The 16,040-nt window shown below is 38.0% G+C and overlaps 1 protein-coding gene across 2 annotated transcripts in view; it reads right to left on the reverse strand.

Annotated features, from left to right (window-relative positions):
- The window catches only part of LOC5577087, a 392,448-nt gene that overhangs the window by 176,708 nt on the left and 199,700 nt on the right, over window positions 1-16,040 (reverse strand). For both annotated transcript variants that reach the window (XM_021851308.1, XM_021851307.1), the window contains one exon: window positions 4,202-4,312. In XM_021851308.1, the coding sequence (XP_021707000.1) occupies window positions 4,202-4,312 (111 nt within the window). The remainder of the gene's footprint in view (window positions 1-4,201; window positions 4,313-16,040) is intronic.

A 16,040-nucleotide genomic window follows, 5' to 3' on the forward strand; every position in this document is an offset into this window, starting at 1 on the left:
GTCTTCGTCCTTGACCAGTTCCAATCAATTCCCGCGCCGTTGTTGTTACAGATTCGTGGATAGGGTCCCACAGGCTGTCGACGTCTCCAGCAACGTTGATTCTTCCCAACTGCTCGTCTAGCTGCTGGCGGTACTGTGCAGCTACCCCATCAATCGACAAGCGTTGTATATTGAAGCGCAGTGTTCTGTCTGTTCTGGAACTCGTGACGCTGGATAACCGCGCCCGATTTTAGCCACAACGAGATAATGATCCGAGTCGATATTAGGGCTTCGTAAGGTCCTGAGAAATGTCGCTCATCAACGAGCACATGGTCTATTTGGGAGCAGGCATCACCACTCGGGTGTCGCCAGGTGTGTTTGCGGATATTCTTTCGTGCGAAGTAGGTACTGTTGATTGTCATCCCTTTAGCAGCAGCGAAGGTTACTAGCCGCAGGCCATTGTCATTGGTAACGGAATGGAGGCTTTCCGTTCCAATGACGGGTCGGAAGAAATCTTCTTTCCCGATCTGCGCACTTGCGTCGCCGATGACTGTCTTGACATCTTGTTTTGGGCACTCTCCGTAGGCCTTATTCAGGCTTTCATAGAACTCGTCCTTCATCGGGCTTATCGTTCGTTGGCACATATTTGCAGATCAGGCGGTAGTTGAAGAACTCGTCCTTAATTCTCAATACACAGGTTCGGTCGCTTACTGGTTTCACCGAATAATTCGCCAATCACTATGAAGCCAACTCCACGTTCTGCTCTGTCGCCACAGCTGTAGTAGATGTGGTACTTGAATGAAGTGTTGGCTATGGGGTACACCGCTCGGAATTCACGTTCTCCTGTTCTCGGTCAGCGTATTTCCTGGATGGCTGCCACGTTCACTCCGACATTCCGCAGTTCTCGAGCCAGCAGCCCAACACGCGCGGGTTCATTCAAAGTTCTCACGTTCCAAGATGCAACTTTTCAATCGTTGTCCTTTATTTGAGGCCGGGTCTGTTGCCGTAAAATCAATCCGTTTGCTCTACTTTTGCCTTTCTTGGTTGGTGAAGAGTCTTCGATAGGCCACCTAACCAGGGTTGCGCTACCTACATCGTACTAGAGGAGCTGCCTCCTCGGTGCTGACACGATACAGCATTGTCCGTTTGTTCTTTACATGATGACCACGGTTATAGCCATCACAACCATCCACCTTTATGAGGGCTTTGGACCTGTAGCTCTGGTTCTCAATAGTTTCAAGTTCTTTCGGACATGCTACATGTGAGCCGTCATACGCTAGAATCTATGACAAAAGGTCGAAGGACAAAAGGTCGAATGACAAAAGGTCGAATGACAGAAGGTCGAATGGACAAAAGGTCGAAGGGACAAAAGGTCGAATGGACAAAAGGTCGAATGGACAAAAGGTCGAATGGACAAAAGGTCGAATGACAAAAAAGGTCGAATGGACGAAAGGTCGAATGGACAAAAGGTCGAATGGACAACAATTAAGGAAGAACAAAAGGCTATATTCTTTAGATAAAAAAGCAAGTTATTACAAGCGCTAGAGCTAAAATAGACGCGAAGAAAACGCGCATATTTTCAGAAAGACCATACTGAGGGAGGTTCAATTTCAGCTGGTCTACGATCTCTTCGGGGTGAAATTTTGTTAGACTTTTCAGGTCGTAGTGCATCCAGAGTTACTATGTACGTGCTGTAGCCTTATGTGCAAGAGCCACATTCCTTTCATGCTCACCCGTGCACTATACATTTTGAGACCTATGTTGGTGTTCCTTGCTTTTTTAGGGTAATACCTCAATGCGTCTCATGCGCTTCGTCACATACGTTGTTCAAAAACAGCACAATAATTGATGTGAAGACAAAATTTTAAAACGAGAATCGAAATTGTAGCTTCCGGATCGCGCGTGTTCGAGCGTACCATGTAGACCATCTAGACACCTGTATAATAAGGTAAAAATTGCTGTAGAGACTGTTCGTTACTGAGCAGTTGTTTTACAACTTGGATACCGATGGCGAGCGTAGCACCGAGCAGCGCATGTGTTGAATCTACCCGAGCGCGCGCTTTCAGAATTTTTGTGAACCTAGCGCAGCACACTACGATTCTGATGCGTTAGTTCATTTATGTTCTCCTGGTAATTATGTAACTCTAAGTGCATCGAGGAGCATGGCACTCGATCCGCTATGTGTTGGGATACCGAGTGCTGGAATGCAGTAACTGCGGCTGTCATTCAGATTATACTGGATGTATAGCACCTATGGTGTGCCGACATGAGTTGACTGCAGAGCAGAGGGTTCGCTCTGCGGAGGCTGGTTCCCTGTTACAATGTTCAAGACGGCTAGGAGAAGCAGTTTGCCTTGGCTTTTTCTTCTGCATATGATAAAGTGTTGCATCGGTTCGGGTTGCAGATCATCTCCTAATAAAAAGCATGATGCACAAATGCAAAAATGATCAAATTATCAGAAAAGCTCTCAGTAAATGCTAGTGTAGCTGAGAAGCAGACTCTATCCTAGTTGGGACCTAATTCCAGAAAGAAGATGATTATTTTTCCCTGATGCTTATTTAAATCAGTCGAAACCAACAGGCAGATAAAACTCTAATGCATAGCCCCAAAATAGCAAAGACGGAAAAATCTTTTGTTAGATGTGCAATTGAAATGCTTATAAACTCTGTAAAGCATGAAGAACAGACTGTATTTAAAAAAAATACAGGCAAGATGTAAAAGTGAAATCTATGAAGCACGGTCGATTATAAAAGAAGGAATAACCGTCGATACAAGTGTCTACAACAGTATAAAACCATTATAATGTACAACTCCAAAAGAAAAGCCAATGTTTCAAAGAAGGACAAATCTCTATTGAAAATGTATCAAATAAAAAGCTAATAATAATTACTTTATGCTTTGGAGTATCAAAATAATAACAACCGACATTCAAAAAATGAATCTTTTGTTTGGCAAATAACAGCATTAACACAAATTATTGCTCCAAACGATAGTTCTAAAGAACAGCTATCATCTAAAAGAAGGAAAAACTTCAGATGCGAAGGGAGGAATTTGTGATTAAAATGTTAGCAACTGAATGTACGATAACCCCTTCAAAGGTACAATTTGGACCTTTCGTCCATTCGACCTTTTGTCCATTCGACCTTTTATCCATTCGACCTTTTGTCCATTCGACCTTTTTTTCCATTCGACCTTTTGTCCATTCGACCTTTTGTCCTACAACCCTCTACGATGCGAAGATGAGGCGATTTTGCCGTTTTTCTCTATCTTGTTGCGATGCTCACCTTTATTCAAACTTCAAAAGAACTCTTGAGTGTGCCGCCCGAACAAGATATTCCGCGGGGATTTGTGATGGCACTATTTTTTGATGGAATTTAACTCTGTTATGTTTGTGCTGCATCTACCTCGCTCATTTTTCGTTGCCTCTCTGCTTACCATTTTTTTTGCTCTCTCGCCAAGGCGAGGTAAAGGGAGCACGCTGCTCTAGAGTATGCCATTGAATTCTGATGATGTTAAGGAGTATTATCTAGCATGACCAGAATATCTGACAGATGATGAAGAATAAAAAAACAAACAAAGAGTTGACAAACCAGCATAACAACAGATATAAATTTGCATACACATTATAAAACAAGAAAATTAGGTTTATTGGGAAATACAGGAATTGCAAAAAAAGAAAACTGCATCAAATGTCTTTTATAACAAAGGATCAGGACCTACGACCTATTTCCGCCCTCTCTTCAAATTCAACCCTGCACACTCCCATAATTCGTTTTAATAGTTTGGGGCGAGCGCTAATGACTTTTCACATTTAACATTTAAATTTTCATTCTTTTTGCTCGATTTGACGGTCAGCTGATGGAGACGGAAACCGATCATAAATTTAATAGAGTGTGAAATTGTTTCTGCCAAGTTTATGACGAAGCGAAAAACCCGTCGAATGTTTTATTCTCCGCCTCTGGCGGCTTTGGATATGATACATTTATGGGATTCTGCGTTCCAGTTAATTTTTTTTGTTTTCATTTAATTGGAATGGAGCTATATTTTTCGATCGATTGAGTCTCCATAAATAAACTGATTCTCCTATATTTCATACAAATTGCAGACCTCAATTAGTGGCACGCTTCTCCGGCGCGGAAAGGATTAATATAATAATGTAGGAACGTTTTCGCCTCGGGAATAGGTTGACCTTCGTCAAGAATGCAAATAAAAAACCACTCACCCCGTCCGCCAATGTCACGCTCGTGCAGCTTGAGCTCGTCGCCTTCCAGAACGATCCGGTACGGGATGTGAAGGTTGGTGGCCAGTGCCAGCGGAAGCGCCCAGTTTGAATCTGGAAGGAAAGAAAAAAAATGAAGAGTTGAATAATAGAACATTTGTGTGGCCAATACTTGAAGCATATTTTTTCAATCTCTAATGCTTTCAGCCCTAGGCTAATTCATCTAGGAACGTTATAGGATTCTGAAACGAATCCTGAAGCAGGGTGATGTTATTTTATTTCGCTGGGTGTAGGGGGGCTAGGGGCAAGAAGGACACCTTAAGATATATAGGTTCAAATCATGGTTGATTAGTACAATTTTTGAAGATTATTCCAGTGTAGGGGCAAGCTCACCTCTTGTTCTAAATGATGTTATCGATAGATTTCAAAAATATTAGAATTACATGATGATTTGAGATTTTTGAAAATGTCCCTTCTTATAAGGTTTTTCAACGAGGCACGGGGCAAGAGTGCCACTCGTATGGGGCAAGAAGACCACCAGAGCAAAATGCCACAAATTTTGTATATTATTATTTCCCCACCTAAACGATAAATTCTAGAGTAAGTAAAGATAAAAACTGAGGGATAAAAGTTGACTTATAGTTAAAAATTAATTTTACGAAATTAATTTAGTTCTCATCTTATTTGACTGTAACAATAATAGTAAAAAAATTCAGAAACCATTTTGAATGTCCAAGATGGTTTATTTTGATTTTATTTAGTAAGAAGCATTGATTTAATGCAATATTAAACAAGAAAAATAAAAGTTCATGTGATTTTATATGAGAAAATTGCGGTGTCCCTCTTGCCCCATAAGACATACTGTTTTTATATATGTAAAACTTAATGTGAAAAAAACTTATGCGAAAAAATTTCCTCACAGCTATATTAAACAATTGAAAATCATCAAAACTGTGCGGAAAAACAAATATTTTTTTGTATTTATTGGGAGTCAAACCTTGTTTTCCAGTCTTAAATTCTTATAATATTTCGCATTTTTTGCGTTGGTTAGTTAAATACATTTTTCTAATTTTTTGTACAATACATTTTTAACTGTAATATTTACACAACCCTCAATTAGTACTCAATTTATTCTTATCCTGCGTTGAACATCAACAAAATTGATTTGAATCACGTGAAATTAGAGGTGGCACTATTGCCCCGGGTGTCCTTCTTGCCCCATGTCCCCCTATTCCTCATAATATCTTGCTCTGCATATGTTCCATGTGACTTAATGACCATTTATTGTGCTATAAATAAATCACATGTTATTCCACCACTGCAGCTGGTAATGCAACAACTTATAGAACATATCCTTTTTTAATACTGTTCACAATCCATTTCCCAAAAACTCAAATAAACGGCGCAGCTAAATTTTCAACATTCAAACAATGCTCTCGAACCAGACGTCCGATTATTTTCTAGCGTGCAATTAAATGTTTATGAACTCTGCCGCATTTATTTGCTGTGCCGACTTGAGTGCGTTTGGTTACTTTCTTTTTTACGTACTCTTGAACCAACAGAGCAAGCAACAGCGCAAGCCAGTAGTGTGTTGCTGGCCAGATATAAATATATATGGCGGCAATTCGATTTTATGCATATTTAATTTCACCGATTTATGATTCTCCGACGGCGGGATATGTGAGCGAATGTGGGTACCAGGCCCGTTGAACCAAGAAATGGTGTTAGACATCTGTACAGCTATGTCCCGATGTAGGACGGTAATTGGTACCGCGTGTATGGAAACTGCGTACATAGAGACCGGTCCTTTATGGGATTTTGGATGGAGTAAGGTTAGGCAAAGGTTCGACCTTTATGGAGTAATCAATACTACACAAAAAATATAACAGTTGAAAAAAAATAAAAACCGCACAGTGAACCTTCAACATATTGGCTATAATTTTGATAAACAAATTTGTGTCAAACTATTTACCCATTTAAGTGATATCTAGAGTGCCCATTTCCCAGCCATTTTGGATAACGGCACACGTTACAAGATCGAGTTTATTTCGTATTTGAAAAGACTAGTTATCGACCCGGTATATCCTGGACAAAGAAACTTTAATTATTTTTTAACTCTTTTGACTTAAGCATGATAGAATTTGACAGATTATAGCAAGAGACCTGTTTCAAGGGGGATAGGAGGAGAATCACTAGAACTGAGCAATCTATTGAAACTTTTGGAATCTCCATGCAATAAGTTTCCATCGAGAAAAAGTGAGTAGGGTTGAAATGATTGAAAATTTAAGAAGCTGTTGATATCTGACGTTACCACAACATGCCCTTTCTTATTCCAATTTTTTTGGTTCCTGATCTTCGAGTTGACACACATCTCTTCTCTACTTTAAATTTAGAGATTTATGAAGAGTCTCATACAAACTGGTATCGAGTTAGTCATGCAACTAACTTTTTTTGGAATGAGGGAAAGCCTGTAGGAGTGAAAAAAAATCTCTTCTCCTATGGGAATAAAACCCTCAAACCTATCTTTATTTAGGCCCTTACCATAAAGTATTAGGGGCCAATTCAATAACGTTATATACAATTTTTGTATTAATTTTGTTTAGCTACTACATCTTGTCATACTTTCACGACAAGTTAGAAGTTCTAAACTCGGGGCTTGGGATGCATCGTAGGACTTTGTCACTCCATCTTCTCAATGGATTTGTGAAGTTGCTCAGATGAGATGGTGATGATCAGCTCAATGGTATTATTGGAGGCGTCGTGCAGTTCAAAATGGTGGCTTGAGGAAAATTTGAGGAAACGGAATCGGTTTGATATGTGGTGGCTTAAGACATCCGTCAATCACTCAAGTCGCAGGTAATAGTAATTCACTGTTAATGACAAAAATTAGATAGGAAAGTCAATAGCTTTTAGAAATTTATATATAGGATTTAGGAAATTGGGATTGCGAGACTGTTGCGTTTGGTGGTTTCCATATCACGGACTGTTGCGTTTGGTGGTTTCCATAAAACAGGAAGGGAATCAATCAATTCGTGTCTTTTAACTTCATATTTAGAACAAACCCAAACAACGTGTTCTATATCTTCAAATCCTTCACCACAGTCACAATGATTAGTATCACTTAAACCAATACGCTTAAGGTGAGCCTTAGATCTATAATGATTCGACATTAGTCTAGAAATAACCTTAATAAAGTCCCTAGTCAGATTATAATCTTTAAACCATGATTTTTTTGATATTTTTGGTGCAAGACCGTATAAGTAACGTCCCATAGATCCTTCATCCCAGGATCTTTGCCATTTAGCAATTGCTTTCTGACGACATGTTTGAAAAAACTCCCTAAAATCAATTTTTCCTTTCAAAAATTTCACCTACTATGGCACTTTTTTTGGCTAAAATATCTGCCTTTTCATTACCATTGATGAGGCAATGCGATGGTATCCATATGAAAGTGATGCTGAAAGAGCGCATTGTTAATGTATTCAATAGTTTTCTTATTCCAATAATAAAATATGTTGCATTTTGTGGTTTTATTGATTTTAAAGCTTCAATAGAGCTAAGACTGTCGGAAAATATGTAATAGCTGCCAACCGATAAATTAAGGATGATAATTAAAGCATTATATATCGCTGCCAACTCCGCAACAAATACTGAACAACTATCTTATTGAAACTATTACCAAAAGCGTCAATGTAAGGATGCTTTTCGTTGAGTATGAACATTTCTATGTTTTCGACGAACCTTTTCAACATAAGTTCTACTGAATAAACAATAAGAACGTCAGTTATGTTTTTAAGTTCAAAATAACATGTGACACTGTGGAACAAAAATAACCTTTTCTCTGAGACAGAGATCAAATTATATCCAATAAATTTAAGAAAATTTAATCTTATGTCACTCACAGAAATTTACTACCATGCCACAAATTTTCGCAACAGGTCTTCAAAATTATAGAAATTCTGATTCTATTGATGTTTGAATGGTATTTAAAGTATGATTGTTTTAAATTTTTTTGTTAATTAAATTCATCGAGATTGCAAAATAGGATCCAAACTTTAGTGTCAGACATAATTTGATCGAAATTGCCGGATTTAATAATAATTAAATAAAATTTTCAATCAGGCCTCCACTCAAAAAAAAGTTTTCGCGTTTAGTATCATAAGGGCGTGACTGCAGTGATCGATTTCCCTTCATCGATTTTCTCTTTAGCTAATTACCGTTTTGACTCATATTCCGAACACTTAAGGCCAACAGTGACTTCAAATGCATCTGATTGGCATAAATTGGCTGATATTTGTGTAAATTTTGATTTCGTCGCAAAGCCAAACTGTTAGCTGTGGGGTGTACCAATAATAATGTCAATTTAATTAGTTTTAGTATTGTTTTAACGTAAAAGTATGGAACAACATTTTGTTTCAAATGCCGAACACTGTGCTTATGCTGTCTCATATTCCGAACACCTTGATTCAAATTCCAAACAGCACGAATAATCGTTTTCAAATGAATAATTTCGCAAATAAATTTATCTCAGCTTGCTCTACTGGTCTCAAACTCGAGACTCATCACTACTCCCGCGGAAAAAATTATATTGTAAAGGTTAAAATTGAATTGCAATTGACAGCCATTTCCTTGTTATTTGGTGACATATTTCAACGAAACATTTCAACCAAATCGCCATACAAAAACCGAGTGTTCGGAATATGAGTATGTTCGGAATTTGAGACAAAACGGTACTCGGTCAAATGACTGGTTTTAAAATATTGGGAAAATGGATTGAATTTCGTGTTCTGATTCAAAGAGAAAATCGATCATACCAGGTACTGTGTGATAGGCGAGAGTTGTTTCTTTTAAATACCAGTTACTTTAGTTTTATAATTAATCAAAAAATCCCCTTTTGTAGTATCGAAAGTATTACAAACTTCATTGCAATCATTAGCATCCAAAAACTCATAAATGTTGTACATTTATCACATAACTACATGCAATCCGTTAAACTTGCATGCAATTAGGATAAAATCGGTACATAAAGCATCTTTAACAGTTATTATATTAAAGCCAGGCGTATAAGATCATTTTTGAAAGCGGAAATAGATTCAATGACATCAAATAAAGTGAATAGTTGTACTTTGAGAAAAAAATGATCCACTGTGTTATCGGTTAAGGTATTCATTTCAAATCCCGGCCAGGCGAGAATGTTTTCAGGTAGGAAATTTTCTTGACAAATGCAAACAAGTTTAAATGTGGCAATGAAACCTATCAGTCGATCTTTTAAGTGTTTGAAAGAACACTTAGCTGTAAAGCAGGCCTTCCCTGTTGGGGTACAATTAAGAAGAAGAGGAAAGTTAAGAAAAAAAGAAAAAAAACTAAGAAATTGTTGAATTTTTCTTTACAAAAAAAATGATCAGCTTGATACACTTCTGCATTCGTCATTTATACAAATATGACTAATCTCATAGTGCATAGTACATTTATGTGGTTATCGCTTTAATATTCCATAATACATCTATAGACATTCTGACTAAACGTAAAACTATAACTGTAAGGGTTCATTGCAAAATCACATTTATTGATTGGAGACTGCAATCAAATTCCTTTACGAACCTATACGAATCGAAAGGTTCAGAACAGGCACTAAATATCAAAACTATGCATGTATTTGACAAAAATGTATACTTTCATGCTAAAACTGCCATCTTCTATTCAGATTTGTAAAATATTCTGTCTTAGAAAATTATTCCGTTTTTAATCACGGTTCTGTTTTTGTCAACTGAAAATCGCCGACCATGTTGATAAAAACGGAACATACCTGTATAGTTAAAAAGATCAGTCCTGTAAAACAACTGATTCATTCATTTATTTAGTTAGCATCTAAACAGATAACACTGAATCAATAATTTCACGCCACAATACTCGGTTCGTGGCCGCATCTCTCCATCCTCGGTTCTGCCCCACGCTCGCCAAAACGATACGCACTTGATCCGCCCACGTAGCTCGCTGCGCTCCACGCCTGCTTGTACCAACCGGATCCGAAGCGAACACCATCTTGCTGTCCGGCATTCTTGCATCATGCTCTGCCTATCGTATCCTTCCAGCTTTGGCCACCTTCTGGATACTGGGTACGCCGTAGAGTTGGGCGAGCTCGTGATTCATCCTTCGCCGCCATACACCGTTATCCTGCACACCACCGAAGATCGTCCTAAGCACCCGACGTTCGAAGACTCCAAGTGCTTACAGGTCCTCCTCGAGCATCGTCCATGTTTAGTGAATCAAATTATCATTAAAATAGACGAAAAACAAACCACAAAGCAAGCTCGCTCACAATCGTTTGTCGCAACTGTTGCGGATAAGGACACAATCAAAAGCAAAATTGTCATGCCAATCACAGAGCGCAACATTGTTACAACCTTTTCAACTCGCGTTTAATCCGTTATTTTAAACACAAAACCAAATTTGTTTTATGGATACTGTTTGATGCTGCCAACACAGAGAAAGTACTCGATAATTTCAATTGCAATCGCTGCGCATGTGGTGATTGATCTTTGTCATATTCTGTTCAAGTGATGATAAACTCATGTTGCCGAATAAAATTGTTGCAACAAGAATAGGAGGTGAAATGTCTTTGTTGCTGCGTGTTGGGTGACAATTGATTCACTGTCCACGTTTCATGGGTGGGAGGTTTAACTTATTACACTGCACTACACTTCTTTCTACCATTTTGGAGTCCCATTTAGGCAAGTTATTCAAATACCTTTACGCAACGTTTTTGTTTCCATTTACAGCGGTACAGATTCTTTGTTTTTGTGTGATCTACTGTTCATATATTTGAAAACATGAATTTTCACAAATACATAAACTTATACGAACATGAAAATTTAAAAACTGGAACCAACCGGTTACAGATTATCAGAATATCTCCCAAACGAGATGAATAACAGTCAATAACAGACTATAAAAACAAAGAGTTTCTTAGGGCTTTTGAAAAAGTGGTGTAAAAATATCAAGAAAAAATATATCACGTTTTGAATATTTTTGTGGTGAAAAAATGATGCTGCTTGTAGGGGGATTAACTTTTGCGATACTAACATAGTTTTCAGCATTTCATTTTCTCTTTAATTAGCTCTAATTCGTCAAATTTCAACCGATTTCAATGATTTTAGCTTCATTCGATCCAGATTCTCTACTAGTTCAGAAGTTCAGAATACGGATTGCATTGGTTCACCGGAGGTATTCCGGGTTCTGTTGGACTAATGGATTACTTTAGAAGGATTTATTCAATTTTGTACAATAATAATTCCATAGTTTAGATCTCATTGTGTCTGTTTATTATATAATAAAACATGTCCAAGGCATGTTAGGACATCTAAGGTTACTCTGGAACCACCTTGCTAAGTAACGGGTTTGGTGCCCCCAAGGATTTGGCAACTTATTGACCTGGACTAAACCCTAATAAGCGACACATCAAACTTCATGAATTTCCAGTGAATTCATTGGTGATAATAACACATTATGGTGCGGCTTATTTTTCAAAAATTCTCAAAACCAAAAATTCGTGTGTTCATGTGAATTCAAATCACCACTCAAACCTCAAAGTTTGAGCCAAAAATATTAAAATTTTGATGTGGGGCAATCGTCTTGAAGGTAAATTTTTACGTTATAAAAATGGCCTTCAGTCAAGTCACCATAACTTCGTTGTTTTCTATCCAATTTTGTTACTTTAAGCAGCATTATCTTAAAAATAATTTATGAAAACTTTGTTGAACATCATATTTGTCTAAAATTCAAAGTAGTCTTAGTTAAAAACAGTTTTCTCCATTTTTTTTCTCTTTTTAAGAAAAAAAAAATCTTAGTTTAACTTCATAAATACTCAACCGATTTCAAATCTTTTAACATGCTTTCGAAGCCAAATTAGTTACCGTTTTGTCTCAAATTCCGAACAGACTCATATTCCGAACACTCGGCTTTTGTATGGCGATTCGGTTGAAATGTTTCATTGAAATATGTCATCAAATAAGCTGCAAATGGCAGTCAATTGCAATTCAATTTTACGTCTTCCAATTTATTTTATGCTCGTCATATCGACCCCTTTTGCGATAGAGAGATAGCCGCTCAATTTTACTCAACTAGGGTTGTCATGTCTATTACGGCTTAACCAGCCGACAGTGTTTTGAAAATACCTGAAGGTCGTAGAAACAAAAGTCAAATCGAAAGCCGGACCCATACTAACCATCTCATTGAGCCAACGTTGGTGCCGAGAGCCGAAGGAGATCTAGAGTTGTGAAGGAGAAAATGGGGTCGTGACGGTCTTTGGTTTCAGGTTGGCCGATTGCGCTGCAGAATCGTTACCCGTTCTGTGGCGTAGTTGGTTAACGCGCCCAGTCTAGCGTATTGGGAGTCGTGGGATCGTAGCCCACCAGAACGATTCTATTATTTTTCACAATTTTTCATCTCAATTTGTCCAAATTGACTTTTGTGTCTACGACCTTCAGGTATTTTCAATACTATCGTGACAACAAAACTATCGTGACAACTTTTGAAACCATCAGGAGATATCCTCGAGGAAACCTATGATTTTGGACAATTGGAATTGATCGCCAATACATATCATGCTTAACATGGTTAACTTTAGATTAAAAATGCATATTTTATTATAGAGTTTCCGAGACAACCTGTCATTGGGAACAATTGTGTTTCCACGCCGAAACATATCATGCGAAGTCTCATTCTTTATGTCGTGTCATGAATAGGGTAACTGAAGGCTCAAAGTGCATATTTGACTAGTGACTATCGGATGCATCAAGACAACCTGTAATATGAGTAATTGTGCATGAATACGAAAACCAAACGAGTGTATTCTTAAATTTCAATATATGTACTTCATAACCTACGATAAAGAAAATGTCGTAAGGTTAACAAGATATTTCATGTTGGCACCAACTAACCAAAATCCCTTAAGCTACGGTTCTCTATCTACGCGGTTCCGTCCTACATGGGAACCTTCAAGACCGTCATACATGGAAACCGCGTAGAACTTCGTTGTTTGGGGAATAACTGTACTCTACATGTGCGCTTTTGGTGCGTAGCAATTCGGCGGATTCTTTTTTCGTGGAGCATTGCGCTCTTGCCTGCTATCTACACTTTTTTCCCCCAGAGCAAGGTTTGGATTCACGCGCTTAAGGTTGGGGGTGTTTGTTTGTTTTGCGATGCTATTACTTTCATAAATATTTGCGCTTGGCACCGCTGGTGAGAAGCTAATTTGTTGGATATCAGATTTGTTGGATAGAAGAAGGTGCACGTCGTGTAGGTGCAACTATCGGCACGAATAATTCTTTTGAATGTTCCGTATGGTATGTATTTATACAACCGGCATAAATGGATCTAACAAGATCATTATCAAGGTTTATCGTGAACCCACACAGAAGCCAGCAGATTCGCAAGATTAGATTGAATTGATTGGTGCAAGTTCAATCCGGCGTTGTGCAAGGCAAAGCCGTAAATCTACCATAATGTTCACCGGGGATCTGATGCGACACACGTTCGAAGGTAGATGATTCGATAAACTTGCAGGCAACTTGGTAGAAATGCCACGACTCACAATGCTCGGGTTAGTTGCTGGAAATTGATTTTCCAGTTACTTGTTGAACGGTGCAACTCAGACCGTTATTTTCAGGAAAAAAAAAATCTCAAACGTGTATTTCGATAGCTCAACTGCATATCTGGAAAAATAAAAAAAAAAACCTTTGGCCCGTTTATCTCCAAGAATACTTAATCGATTTGTAGGATTTTTTCAGAGTAGCTTCTTATTACTAGGCATCGTATAGTCCACATTTTATTTTTTGATAAATTTACCAAAAATAAAATGACCCCCAAAGACATTTTATATGGAAAATGTCGGTCACCCAAGGAACATAGGAATATCTTCAAAACCAGATCACCAATGACTAAGATCGACACGGATTCTTAAAGCAGAAGAGTTTTTTTTTGAGAACTTTTGAAAACATGGTACAAAAATATTGTGAAAGAGTTCGTTATTCAGCTATAGAAGTCTGTTAAACACAGCTATCATGGAGATTTTTTTTCTGATAATAACTATCTGGGGAGCACCGTGATTGTTGCAAGAACATGAACTGTCTGCATTGCAAGGAAAACATACAACCATGCCCCCAAAGACGAGGAGACGTTCGACAATGAAGCCAAATGGATTTCGAGATGTGTCAGCAATCGTCAATGGGATAGAACGTTGACGACGACGTGCATCAATTCCTTGTCTCCATCGACATCGACTTCATTCATGCCATCAGTTGGACATGAACAAGACGACTGACTTGCAGTCGTATAGTCAGGTTCAATAGCATAACAATGTTGGATGTTGATTTGCAGCTTCTAACGGTTGGAAATGTGAGCTTCGGGGGGGGTTTTGAATGCAGACACGCTTAAAAGGACAACGTAAATATTGTTCTTCTGCAAAGAAGCATTCTACCATGCGGCTCCCAGACATCTTCTTTACACGTGTATTTGCCAAGTTGCTGATTCAAGAAACTCATCACGTACAGTGTTGGATTGTGTAGCGATTGTTACAGTGTATAACTCAATTGATTGATAACATTTCATCTAAACTTCACTTAGTTGAATAAATTTTGAAAAAACTGCAGTTTTGAGCTCCCCATTGATAACTGCTAAACTAATAATTAATTTTCAATTTGTTTATCGGCATATCGGTCTATTTTGCTCGAAGTAAGAGGGAGCATGGAGAAAAGCAATGGATACTAGATGGATAGTAACGACGGAAGGCACTGGCCGCTCCAGTGCAACATGTGGCCATGGATCGCAATAGGGAATACCTCCCTAAAATGCAAGTAGGGTAAGGGATCTTATTTTCGACCCATTGATAAAACAAACGTTATTTTAACTTTTGAAATTTTCAAACATTCATAAATCACTGGAATATGCCATTGCAGTTATATCTATCATGATCCAATAAAATTGCATCTATATAACGGAGTTTTAATCCATTGATGAAAATCCGTCACATATTGAAAAGGCTCAAATCAATATAAAAACTGATCAAAGTGATGCCTAATCGATAAAGTTTGGTGAAACCTGATAAAATTTAAGCAAATTGTAATTAATTTTGTGCATCTATAAGCGAAAATAAATTTTATTACGCGTTTGAAATTGTTCAAAAATTGAAACACCAGGTTTCAATTTTCGACCGGTTGAAAAAGCATGCCATGATTTCAGCAGGTGACGTGTTTTAATTTTCAACCCTGCATCAAAAGTAAACATCGTTCATAGAGGGCGTTGTTCTTTCGTGGAGTTGAATTTCTTGCTTCAACGGTTTTTAACCAAAACGGTAAGAAAAATACTGATCTTGCTTCAATTTTATCAAAATTATATGGATTAACATATTATAGCGCCCAGATAAGTACAGACAAGTCTACGCAGAAGCCGACATCCAGCAAATAGCATCTAAGGTAGTCAACAAGAACTCGATTATGGAATTCCGAAATTTCATATACATATTCAATCCAAGATTGGCGAAGAAATATCTATCAGTCCGTTATTCGTCCTGGACCGACCACAATGGAGGAGGAGACCGAATTTGAAGAGTTGATATTCAGCAGTCAGTGACAGGGATGGCTAGTGAAATGTGACTCAATGTTGGAGCATGTTGAAGGGTTTCTTGATACTGCTGAAAGGCAAAACTATTTTAAAGACAACCATCCAGGTGAATTGATAGAGCAAGATAAATAATATCGCAATATTCTTAGAAAGGAGTTGAAGACAGAATCCGAAATGAAGAAACAAGACCACGCTGAAACAAAACGATTCGAGCAAAATTTGT

Source organism: Aedes aegypti, chromosome 3 (assembly GCF_002204515.2).
Source record: "Aedes aegypti strain LVP_AGWG chromosome 3, AaegL5.0 Primary Assembly, whole genome shotgun sequence".
NCBI classification, from domain to species: Eukaryota; Metazoa; Arthropoda; class Insecta; order Diptera; family Culicidae; genus Aedes; species Aedes aegypti.